Source organism: Oenanthe melanoleuca, chromosome 2 (genome assembly GCF_029582105.1).
Source record: "Oenanthe melanoleuca isolate GR-GAL-2019-014 chromosome 2, OMel1.0, whole genome shotgun sequence".
Taxonomy (NCBI): Eukaryota; Metazoa; Chordata; class Aves; order Passeriformes; family Muscicapidae; genus Oenanthe; species Oenanthe melanoleuca.
This window is the reverse complement of record NC_079335.1, coordinates 135,522,855-135,536,128: the sequence shown is the minus strand read 5'-3', so window position 1 is coordinate 135,536,128 and position 13,274 is coordinate 135,522,855. Positions and strand designations below refer to the sequence as shown.

General features: G+C 38.8%; 1 protein-coding gene across 16 annotated transcripts in view; it reads left to right on the top strand.

Moving 5' to 3' along the window:
* Positions 1 to 13,274, top strand: part of PARD3 (par-3 family cell polarity regulator) — a 440,327-nt gene that overhangs the window by 145,673 nt on the left and 281,380 nt on the right. For all 16 annotated transcript variants that reach the window (XM_056483426.1, XM_056483438.1, XM_056483439.1 and 13 more), the window contains exon 3: positions 1,723 to 1,903. In XM_056483426.1, the coding sequence (XP_056339401.1) occupies positions 1,723 to 1,903 (181 nt within the window). The remainder of the gene's footprint in view (positions 1 to 1,722; positions 1,904 to 13,274) is intronic.

Sequence of the window (13,274 nt, the reverse complement as noted above, 5' to 3'; positions counted from 1 at the left end):
TGGAATACCTTACAGATCTTTGCTTGTGGATTAATTTATTTTCAGTTGCTGGAGATTGGTAATTAGCTTGCTATAAAACAGTAAGAGAGTTATGAGTAAAGTTTTAGAAGCATATTTTTGTAAGCATTGATATTTCACATTGTGTTAGAAAATTAAATTTCCAATGCTCTTGAGCTACTGACATTTTGGTGTTGTCACGTCTCTTTTGTGTGTAGATTTCTCAAGCATAAAATAATGACTTTTATGGTAAAAACATGTTCCAGCTGTCTGCAGCTGCAGTCTGGTTTTCCTGCTGCTACCTGCCTTTCAGCTAGCACTGGAGAGAGCATGGGCCTTTATCCATTACAAATTTCTTCTTTCTGTTTTTTGCATGTCTGAGCCTAAATTTGCGTTAGATATGGAATTATTGGCAGAAGTTTGCTACTCTCGTAATTTCAAAATGACTGGTGAGAAAGAGTAAATGCCTGAGAGTACTTTCAAAAGCTGAATTCCCAAATGGTTTCCACTTGGACTTAGAGCTGCGGTTTTAAATTTTTTTGCTGATGCCTATGTAAGTTAAATTTGAGTAAAGGGACTATTATTAAAATCTTTTTGTAAGATGATGTTGAAATCGCTTTAAAAAAAAGAGAAAATGACCTCTGATGCCTTTTGGTTACATAAAGTTTTAGCTGTTGTGCTAACAGAATAAACAATTTGCAGAGACCAGCATAGGTTTAAGTTGATTTGCTCCATTTACCCTTCCAATTTGGACAGAAGAATGTAATGCTTTCTTGGAAATGTCTTTCAAATATTATATTATAGATTAATTTGCAGGCTGCAGAATGCTGCTATCCATAACACTTTTTTCACTTAGTTCCAAAGTGAAATGTGTATAAGAGCTGTTGTTATATCTTTCAGTATGTTACCAAAGATAAATTGGAATAAATTATTTGTTTCAAAAAAGTGCATAAAATTATTTATCATGGAGAAAATATCTCAGGTTTATCAAAAACACCATGGTGTTTTCCTATTTTTCTTGCAGTGGCAAACACAGATTTAGTAAATATTTATTAAATTAGTGACTTGGCAAAGTTCTAAATTGGACTTGAGATTTCAAACTTGGAGAAGTGATGGCAAACAGAGATACAGAGTATCTCCATAAATCTGAGTAAAGAAATTTTGCAAGAGAAGCCCTTAAGTCATAATAATAGATAATAGATGAATGGATGGCAGATTAATAGATGATGACTGGTTGTGATTATAACACATTTCCTTGGCTTTCCATTTTACTTTCAGTGTGTATCAACATAACTTCTTCTTGAATGTTTTAATCTGTAACACTGTGGTTTTGACTCTGTAGTAGTGATGCATATAGAGGTATCTAAGCACAGATATTGAATTCTAGTGCTCAGGCATCAATCCACACTCAGTTTCCTGCATTTCTGGGTAAAATGAAGTGGTTTGCTGGGGAAGGTGCAACCCTTGCTTTCCTTTGGTGCCATCCTTTCTGTGGCTCACAGTGATGAGTTTAGTGTCCCATCAGAGCTGTTGATCCTTTGTAATATCCAATTAATGGCTGCCTTTCCTTGGGCTGATGATATTGTGGTCTTGGCATTGATCGTGGTCTCTGCTGATAGACACTTCTTGCTCTTTGGTGGGAAGAAATGATGAAATGCTGATCTGCAATGGCACTTTGATGGGGTTGAATTTTTTTTTAACAGTATATTAAATTGTCATTTTCAGCTTGTGGCTGTGTTTGATGAGCAAGATCCTCACCATGGGGGCGATGGCACCAGCGCCAGCTCCACAGGCACGCAAAGCCCGGAGATTTTTGGCAGTGAGCTTGGCTCCAATGCAGCATCAGCCTTCCAGCCTTACCAAGCAACAAGTGAAATTGAGGTCACCCCGTCAGTCCTTCGTGCGAGTGAGTAAATGTTCTCGGTATCTCAACGTGTTTTGTCTAAATTTACAAAGATGCCAAATGCTGTTAGCCATCGATGCTGCTGGGAAAAGTGATTCATGATCTGTGCTTATCGAAAGCTGATCAGAACTGAGAAACTGCGTAAATGCTTCCTGCATGCAAGTAAACAAACCTGTTCTGTTTTAATAAATTATTTATAAATTGCTTTTAGGAGCCATAAGCTGCTTCGATGCTGCCAGTTTAAAATTGTCCTCACACTGAAAATCACAGCAGTATCTCCAAATGTAGCTGCTGCTTGGTGTAATTTTTGGTTTGCCAGATTTGTTCCATTTAATGAACAAAATGGTAAAAAGAAACTAAAGATATGAGCACTTTCTACTTAACCTGTCAATGTTGTTAGGTTATGCTGTCACCTTTCCATAAAAACACCTGCTAAAATATGCATTTACTGTGTTGCAAAAATACACTTTAGAAAGCAGAAACTACAGCCAGAAACATCCCTTTATTTTGTTTATTTCATTGTGGTGAACATTTGTTGGAAAACCACATAGCAGGAATTACTTTTTGCATTTCTTGTTCAGGCAGGTTCTTTGAATATTTGAGCTTACTAAGAAGAAAAATTACTGAAAATTGAAATTTACTATGTAATTTTCATTGTTGTACCATGCATACAAGACAATGTGGATAAGGCATTGTGTCCTTTTGTGTGTAGTGAATATCATTTTGCTCACTGAACTTTTGAAATAGGGATTCCACCACTCCAGAAAATTTCTTAGAAGAAGTTAGTATTGTCAGTCCTTTGATATTTTTGCAGATACATTGTTTAAAACAACCATATGTAATTTCCAAGAGATTGGTTTTGTGTAGGTGTGTTTTTAATGGATAAAATCTGTGTTTAAGCAGTCAGAGAAAATACAAATGGAAAAGTTACCACTCTGTTAAGTTTGAGGGGTTTTGTACCAGAATGTTTTCTGTAAAATTAAGGGAATAGCATTTAACAATTACCTTACATAGAGCTGAATGTGTGTCTTTTTAAGCTTCAACTATGCTTCACTGCAACACAGAATTAAATTAGGGAAGGATTAATGACAGAATAAAGAAGTATCCTGGAATTTCAGGACCCTTCCATTTTGCTGTCACTAGAGTATGTCACTGCTAAATGCACATCTCATTTCTATGCATAAGCCAAAAAACTGTCCTCCTTGGTTCTCAACTTAGCAGGGGTTAGAGCAGGCAAATGCATACATATTTTCTCCTTAGTGTGATTATCTGGTGTATTATATAATACATGAATTTTAGTGCATCAAGATCATATAGTACAGAGAAAATTCAGTGATATATTGGACAGCTCACTTATCTTTAGTGTCAGTCTGGAAAACACATGGAACTTGGCTAGTTCACTGATTGCTAAGATGACCAAAAAGGGGTTTGAGACTCTTCAATACAAAGATCTTTAGAAATACAGAAGACTTCTGAAACTGTTGATAAGGATTATAGCTCTTTGACACTTTTTATAGAAGCATGCACAAATAAAGTGTGTGAAACAACTTGTAGTAAATGTGTTATCAGAAATCAGGAATGTTCTCCTATCTATCTAATTCCTTTTTTTAAATGTTCACAGATATATTTTGGTTTTGAATGTTTCAAACCACAGGCTTGGAATCCCAATGCAGTAATATTATCCCATATTAAACATACCTATTTCAGGAATTTCATTTAAATATACATTGAAAATGGAAATACTATCCTTATTGTATTTCCTTTATAACTTGTGAAGTGAAGCATAGCATACAAATGGTATTCTCAGTATTTCAAATAATTATCTTCTTACTGTGTAAGTTCTATTCAGCAAATAAAACCCATCCAGTTTTGCGGTAGATGCAGATCCTGATTATTACATGTTGACAAGGTCATATATCTATTAATTGGATTGGAGATGGGATACAAAATTGCTGTAATTATTGTAATTTTCCAGCTAATTGCAGGGTTGGTGGTGAATATTTTACTTCTAACAAATGAAAAACAGTATTCCGTCTGGAATTGGTTTATAGCATTGGAGACGTTTTGTTTTACATCTCTGGTGCTTTCTGCAGCGGGGCGGGCTCTGCTCGGCGGCGGCTCCCGCAGCTCCCTGCCCTCGTGCTGCTGCTCACCTGCACCCTCTGCTCCCAGGCAGCAGCTCCTGCGTCAGGCTGGGCTCAAGGCCTGCTGAGATCCTCCTCTCTTTGTTCTGGTTGCCATGCTACTCCTTTTGTTTGTTTATACATCACACCATCGCTCCTCTCCCAGCAAGGGAAAGGTTAGCTAGATCAAGTCCAGCTGGAAAAGTAATATTCATCTGGAGTCCCTCTTTTCCCATGCACAAACACAGCCTGTACTTTGCATGTTGGTGAGGTGTGTGTGTGTCAAATTCAATCTTCTTGTATAAACATGGAAACAAAAGTGAGGCTAGCCCATACCCTCTGTGTTGTTTTGCACTGTGAAAACACAATTCATGGATACAAGCAGTTGATTTATTTATGTTTCTTATCTAGCTCTTTCTTTTTTACTGCTTTTCTATTACCCAAGTTAAACTTCTCGTTGTGTTTCATCACTTCAGCTGCATCTTTTTTCTAAGCATACAGTACACAAGGCACTTTTTGTGTTGTGCCTGCGTGTTTTCTGGGAAGAGGTTGGAAGCTCACTGCAGAAGATTGTTAAAGCATACTGATGTTTATTCCCTGCTGAAATATAAACTGGAGGCGCAGGTGAAAATTGCCAAACCTAATGAGCAATTTGGCAGATAAGACAGGATGTCAGGCAGTGACAGTTCAGCAGCGGGTGCACTGCCTGTGAACCAAGTTGTTTGTTTCGCAGTATTGCATTTAAATATTGTAAATAAAATCCCTTTTCAGCTTCATGAGATATTGTGAAAAGGGTCATCTCTTTGTCTTGTTTTCCTTTTAAATTATTTAGCTTGTTCAAGAACTAAGACCACCCTTGGTTATTTGTCTTGGTGTGATTATGTGTAACAAGTCTCTCTGAATATTTCAGCAGTTAGAGTGAAAAAACATTTTAAATACATAACATTATTTGGAAAACATAAGAGAGGTAGAAAGGTTTGGAGAGCTGATGTTTTTTTCCCTTAAGGGGAATAAGGAGGCTTGCAGATCCTCTTTTTTCTTCAGCTGTTTAATGGAAAGGTTTTGAGAAAATTAAATCAGAATCTTCTCACATAGGCACATTATTGCTGGAGACAACAAGCACAAGTTTTGACAAGGAGAATGCCAGTTAGAAATAAGGAAAACCATTCTCACCTGGAGAGCCAAACAAGCTGCTCTGAGAAATTGTGACATCTCCATGTGCTTGGAGATAGAACTTGACTGAACATGGCCCTGAACAGCCTGATCCACCTGGTCCTTTTTTTGTGTGTAACCCCCAGAGATCTCACCCAACCTTTGTAATTCTGTGATTACAAATATAACTAAGAAAAATAAATTATTTGCTTCTCAAAGTGAATGATGTCCACAGTGACACATTTAGCAGACAGGTGTACAAGCATATTGTGCAGGTACAGCTTCCCACCCTGGTTTGTATTGTACTTCTTTGTGCCAGTGTGACACAAATCAGCTGCCTGTGCATTTTGGAAGATTCCTTTTGTTTTTCAGGATGTCTTGTAGGTACTTCAGTTCTTTGAAAATGAGATATGAGGTCATTGTAAGGTTCTCCTAAAGGCTGGAGGGTCAGTATCTCTCAGAACACTGGCCAGAGAGCCTAAGAAATGACTAAGAGCTAGCTGAAATTGGTGCATTCTGGTGAATTATTTGCTCAGATGATTTGTATCATATGTTTTAGCTGGACTCTCAACATCAATTTCATATTCTGGTCACAGAACCAGACCATCAAAAAAAAAAGTTTAGATGAGAATATTGTGAAGTGAGTGCACAGCTGGCTGTAAAGATGTACTAGAAGTGTAGAGAAGCAAAGAAATTGCTGCAGCTTCACATCATTGTTTACCCAGCAGCGGGGCTGTTGCTCTAAGGTTCCCTGTGTGCAAGTGTGCTCCTACCCTGCAATCAGCACAAGTTTATTCCTCACAGATAAGAGCATGCATGCAGACTTTGACTGGGAATTTATTGCTATTATAAAGCTCCTGACCTTGCTTGCCTTTGAATTTGTGTCTCTCTCTGCTTTCTGAGTAGTTTTTAGTTGTTCACTGACAAATTAGTAGGGCATATCAGGTATAGCCTCTGAGGGCTCTCTTAGTTTAAGGACTGTTTAGTATTTCAATAAATTTGAACTGGAATAGAAAGTATTGCATAAAAATCTAGGAGGAGTTTCAGGCACAGTGTTTCAGTTCAGCATTGACTTTTGCTAAATTCATAAACTGTTTTGTAATCAGTGAGATGGGCACAGCCACTGCATCTAGGAAGGGAAAGGTAATTTGCAAGGCAGTACTAATGAACAGCAAAGTCCACAACACTGTTGGAAGGATCCTGGCAATATGGTGCATTATTACCCTGCAGTTGGGCATTATGCTCTTCCATCAAAAGATCAAAAGCAAACTGTGCTGTGGGCTTGCTGTTGTGAGCAGCAAGGCTTAAGCTGAAGTGACCAGTTGTGGTGCCAACCTGGAGAAATTCTAAACGAATTGGAGAGAGTCAAAAGAGAGCAACAAGACTAAGTTGCTTTGGAGACTATGATGAATTGGTAGGACTGGCTTATTTAGTTAAGGAAAGACAAAAACTGGTAGAATCCAAGTCTTTAAATGTATTGATATTTTTCTCATTCTGCATGGCTGATAAGAGAAGGAGAGTTGGCATTTCCTGGGCAAAAGCCACTTTTTGTAACCCATAGGGCTGGAAGACATGTTTACACCCCATGTAGCAAGGCAGTTTGTGGGAATGGTTCAGAGGCAGGATCTGCATGCTGCTGAGCACTGACCTGTGCTGTGCCCTGAGGCAGGAGGGCTGCTGGGGGCAATCTGTCCTGTTCTGGCTAAGCCACTTGTTTGGTGACCCCAGGTGAGCCATTTCTTTTGTCCATTGTATCAATGTATATTTGTTAACAAATTTGAGTGTACAAAAAATCCAAGCAAAATCCAAGCTAAACAAACCATTTAAAGATGGGAGTGCATGAATGTGTGAATTTCAAGTACTTTAAAGTGGCTTTAAATATGTCACTTCACTGATTTGATACAAGTATTTATCTAGAGTCCCAAATGTATATTCTGAGAATTAATATGTAAATATTTTTAAGGTAAGAGCTTTGGTTTAATGATTTGGAGCACTCCATGTTAGAGTGTTGGCAGAGAACTGCAGAGGTGAGTTCATATTTGTTCTAGTTTCAGAAATGATGATCATTTCAGCACTCTTTCCCACATATGGTCACAAGAAACTTTTTCATTCTTGTTTATGTTTGCTTGACTTCTAATTCAACTCTGAGTCATCTTTATGTATGGAAATAAAGATATTTTCAAATGTTGAAGAACTAAGGAATCCAGAGATTAGAAATGGAGGAAGAGAAAGATGAGTTCATCAAAACCCAGATGTTAGGAGTTCTATCAGATCGAGTTATCTCTAGGACTAAATAGTTGATGATAAAATATACAGAAAGTCATCCAGATTAGGAAGTGATTAGAGCTTTTTTACAGACAGTGCTTGCTGAAGTCAGGGGGAGGTTTTCTATTCTCTCTGCTGCATTTTGGATCAGCTCAGCTTTCTATCTCCTCGGTCAACTTCATTGATGTTCAGCTGCTTGTCATTCCAGTGAAGTTCCAGGAATGGAATGCAAAGGATTTCCAAAGCATCATTCTCACTGCTCCTGCCTTGACAAGTTCTCCTAGGTTTCTTTTGTAGTGTTGGATAGTACAAAAAGAACCTTGAACTGAGGCTTGCACCTCAGCTGTTGGCATCTGAATAAGGAAGGTTTGTCATGTATTGGAGTTTGAGAACATTTAGCAGAGTCTGTTTCCTCACCTTCTGGTGCTCTCACTATTCAGGAATTCTTATCACATTTTATCCCTAAAGCTCTGTGAGGGATATGATTGTTCAAAAGCCAGAGTTATTGAATCCAAAAATCAGTACCAGGTGCCGCTTTCTTCCATGAGGCTAAATTTGATCTTTGTACAGCACAGTTCTGACTTGAGTGATCTCCAGTTGGTGTTTTCTCCAAGTGTAGTGCTCTGCTGTTAATTTGGGATTGTTGAGGAGTTTAAAAACCATGTGTTTTCGATGAGACTGTGACACGTTTGTAAAAACAAATGGATTTTAAACTGCTTAAGTTTCTAAATTAACCTTTAATATCTTCAATCTTCTTGGTATACCAGCAGGCAAAATATTGTTGCTTCTAGCAGGATTAAAAAATCCCTGAAACCAATAAAGTCAAAAATCTTAGAACTTGCTGATTCTCTAGAAGAAACCTGAGTAATTGTGGTACATTTCAAGTTGTAATTCTTATGGTGAAGACTTCTATCTACAAGTACTAATAACAAGAAGTAATAAAAATACACTATTGTATCTCATACCTAGATATCTAGATATTGTGTCTGTACCTAGATGGCTAGAAAGCTAGATAATATAGTTCAGGAGAGATAATAAGAAAGGATTATGAAGATGTAATATTGAAATCAAATGGTTTAAGAAGTCAGGTTTGGATATTAGTCTAAATTTGACATCTTAAATAGATTTAATGATCACTTGAACAACAAGCTATTATGGAAATCAGGGCTGTATTCTCAGAATATTTCAACACTCATGTGGTGGTTGTTGAGCTTTATTTTCCCTTTCTTTAAATGAAAGGCAACTTTTTCCTTAATGGAACTCTATTTTTGTGTATGCAAAAATATGATGTCATTTTATTCAATCAAACATTTCAGTGTAGCTGCTCAAGTCATATTGTGGTATCATGGGTTTAATACCACTGAGATTAAGTGGTATGTGTTTATTTATAGAGTTTGTCATTATACATATCAATAAGTATTATATCAGTAAGTGTAATAACTCTTAAAATAGATACCTTCTTGATTGCTTCTCTGTTTCTTGTAATTTCATTTTAAGCAAATGAGCACCACAGTGAAGGCAAAGAAACATGAATCTGAAATGAGCAGGGAATGCTTTCTCAGAATGCATCCTGTGAAATTTTTTACTCTATGAAGGCATATGTACATATTACATTTTTTACCCAACAGTTTCTAAAAACCTTGTGCAGTATTTATAGATAGTTGTTCTGAAATGTGATAAAACAGTATGCTTCAAGGCATCCTTAACATCCAGAGCCACTAGTCTGCAACAGTAACTGGTATCCTAGTTGTGCTTTGCTTTGCTTTGAGGCAACAGGAAAGGTCTTTGAAGGGCTATGGGGAGTGTGGGCAACTGACATTAATTACTCACAAAAACTCTTTCAACAGGAGAGGATGCAAAGTTTATCAAAGGTACTTAATTACTCACTTGGTCCTAAGCAGGCTGATCTTGTGGGGTTGGTGTTTTAGGGCTAATGAAGAGGGGTGCTTGCTGGGGCTCTGTGCTGCACTGTCTGTGGTGTTACCCTGCATTCAATGCACCAGTTAGTGCATGTCTCCCCTCTCAGAAAAACATGGATATTTTTGATCACAAACCCAATGCAGTAAGATATTACACTTAAAGGATATCCTCTGTTAGGCAAAACTTCAGTGTGACAGTTGTTGCTCGCTTTTGTTCATAATTCACAAAGGATCTTCTTGCTCCCTTCCTTATTACATTTGCAGTGTGTTAACACACTTTTTTTTTTTTTTTTTTTTTTTTTTTAGATGGGGATGTGTTTTGGAGATAGTCCATCTCTTTGGGTGATTACTGGGAAAAAGTTGCTTTAAATTCTGTGTCTTTTGACATGTTCCTTTGAGGAGGAGGATGAGAGAGAGACAGATGGCTACTTGTTGAATAGGGTTTTTTATTTACTCTCATGCCCTGAAAAGGACTGAAACATAATATTGTAACATTGAAGAAAAGGAGTGGGTGAGACATAACATTCCATTAATTTATTGCCTTTTTTCATACTTGAAACAAAGATAAAATTTGTTTTATTAAAAATATGTTATAAAAAATATTAAAATATATTTTTGTACCCATCTCTTGCTGTAGATCTTACATGAATTCTTTAATTAAGTAATTAAGATGAGTGCCAGCTTCAGAATGCTTTGGACTCATGTTAGAGGCAGATGAAGCATTCAGGGTAATAATAAAGTGTATGTATTTAGAAGAACTTTTCTCTTTTTGACCCCTGGCACTGGATGCTGTGACAAGTTCTGCTTCAGCCCATGGACCTGTTCTGAGCCCAGCACCTGCTGTCCTGCTGTCACAGCTTGGCCTGGCTCAGTGTAGCTCAGTGTCCCCTGGGCTGATGCCAGAGCTGGGCTGTTTGGTGCTGGAGTGAATGTGAACTTGGGCTGTGTTCCAGGTCTGTGTTTCTAGGCTCTGTTATGGATTTAGGCAACTAATTTTATCAATAGTTTTGGATTGACAGGAAGTAGAAATTATTGTATATGTAGAGAGGGTGCTGGGGACCATGTGGGTTTGCAAACAAAAGGAAGCAGTGGTGCTTAGGTTAAGTTAAAATGTTCCTACTGCTTGCATGCATACAGTAAAGGGTTGTACAAAGACAGCAAGAGCAAGCTTGCATTAGCTTCCAAATATTGTGCATGTGAGTCAGAAATGTGGCTTCTCAAAGCCAGCTTTGATCAACCATTAAAACCTTATCCTGAGGCACTGGATTTGACTCAGTTCTCTGTACAGCACTGTTCATACTCACAACTCAAGGTAAAATTGGGCTCTTTTGGCAATTGCTGAGTAACAGCTGATTGACAGCAGATATGATAGATGAGGTTACTACCAACAGATTTCAGGTTCTGCATCTGAGCTAAATGTTCAAGGCAGCCCAGTTTCTCATTCTTGGACACCTTTAGGGTGCATTCACCTGACCTGTTTCACTGCATATTTCAGAGTGAAATGGACCATTGGCTACACTGAGTGCACTGACTAATCTCTCTTGTTGGAAGAGAAATGGAGTTTACCAGTTCCAAAATACATGTCTGCAAATCCCATTCTGCCTGTGATTTAACTCACATTGTGAAAATAATTTCTTACATGAAAGATTAAAAAAAAAAAATAAGTAGGATGTTGCCTTTGTTGTTTTAAAAAAGGTAATTTGCAAATTTGGAAGAGAATGGCTAAGTGGCATTTTACAAAGCAAACAGCTTCTCAGTTTTACTTACTGAGCAATTTTGCATTGCCCCAGGAAATACAGCCCTGTACACACCTAATTATGCCTGGGGCATATATTTGGGTTGTGGACAGTATGTCATGAATGCAGAAAACCTCATGTTCAATTTTCTTTCAGAATAAGATTGGGTTTGAGACTTTTTGATGGAATTTTATGGTTAAACCAACAGTGCCATCTGCCTTGGGTCTGACACTGGTGTCTGGCCACTTTGTGGTGCTGCTCCCAAATGGGTAAACCTCTGCAAAGGGGCAGCTCTGCTCTTTACTGCTGTGTGTTCGCAGATGTTGGAGCATCATAGGTGCTATGTGGCACTGAAAGCCAGCCTAGATCTGGAGGAATAAACATGATGTGGAGTTAATGAAGTGAAGCATGTGAGTTGAGTGCAGTTGAGTGTCTCTGTATCCCATTCCCTGCCATCCTGCCTTTCCTGATGTTCAGGGTAACCTGGCTCCCCATGGGAGAACTTGGGAAAGTTCTCTGTATACGTGCTCTGCCTCTGGAATGGGTGCCTGTGTAAAGGAGCATCCCTCAAATACAGGCTATTAAAGTAAATGCATTTGCAAGTTTACAGACAGAATAATGATGGGCAACAACTGCTGCAACTCTTTCAAATGAAATAATGTTTGAAGCAGTGCTAGCAGTTCTTTTTAGTAGATTATAAAAGAACAAAATTATGTTCACCAGTTTCTAACAAGTTGGAAAAAGGGCACATGTGGCTTGTTAACCAGCCTTATATAATACACAAATAATTCTTTCAGTGTTTTCAGTAAGTCCTGACTTGATCTCTCTGCTTTTGGGCTTCTTGAAGGTTTTCTGCATATGAAAGCTTTCTCCACCAAATGTAAAACTGACGTTAGCTTCTTCTATTCCAATCCATTTTGAGCTCTGATGTTTAAGACTTTCATTAGATGACAGAGAGATTGTAGGTCAAACACTGCCTGACTTTTACAATGATTTCCATCTGAAGGGTCTTACATAGTATAGTCTCTTCATGTTTTATTTAAAATTTTAGTTGGGCTCTTGACTCATGGAAAAATAAATAAAAATGAAGGTCTTACTGCAGTGAAAAAAACATGAAACTGCTCTGTCAAATGAACTGCTTGACATTTATCCATGGGAAATATCCATTAAGTGAGTGAATAAAGTTACTGCTCTAGCTTGACATAGTAGGTAATATTTCTGTGAGTATTGTACATGTAGATGATTTACCTCTACCTCTGTTTTAAGTTCACCTTTAAAGTAATAAAACACAAGTGGGCACAGTCTTCCCGTAATCCTGCTTTCCCATAGCTCTTTGTTATGTTGCTTAAAACATAACATTACGGTGTAATAAGTATTTTCAGTTCTTCCACCCATAAAGGGTAGGGGGAAAATCTGTTTGCAGTTAGTGCTGGTGCTGAGATATTATTTCAGGTTTGTGCTTTGGCAGTGACCGGGGGAGCAGGACGTGCAGCTGAGGCTCGAGGAGAGGTCACTGCCAGGTGCTGCTCCAGGAGCTCGAGGAGGAGAAGCCATGTGTAAGCAGCAGTGGAAGGAAGGAGGGGAAAACACTGTTTAAAAACCTATCACCCAAAAAGTGAAGGGTGAAAAGCTTCAGTGATACTGCAGCTGGGAATACTCATAGACCTTTGTTTACTGCAGCTTGGTCTGTGTATTTTTTCTGTCAGCTGAAGAGTTTATCCCAAACTGTGTGTCCTGGCAGCTGCTGTGCAGTTATGTTGTGGTGGTAGCAAATCCAGAGAACCCATAGAAAACAGGGGTTCCAAAGGAGTGCATGTTTGAGCCGTGTCCTCAGTGGTGATGGGAGTGAGCAGCTGTCCCAGAGCGTGCCCCGGGCCCCAGGCAGGGAAACAGCACTCAGGGCAGCACGGGATTTGCTGGGTTGGACCTTTGCTGGGCTCAGACCCTTTGCTGGGCTCAGACCCTTAGCAGGGCTCAGCCCCTTAGCAGGGCTCAGATTCTTTGCTGGGCTCAGACCCTTTGCTGGGTTCAGACCCTTTGCTGGGCTCAGACCCTTAGCAGGGCTCAGCCCCTTAGCAGGGCTCAGATTCTTTGCTGGGCTCAGACCCTTTGCTGGGCTCAGACCCTTTGCTGGGCTCAGCCCCTTAGCAGGGCTCAGATTCTTTGCTGGGCTCAGACC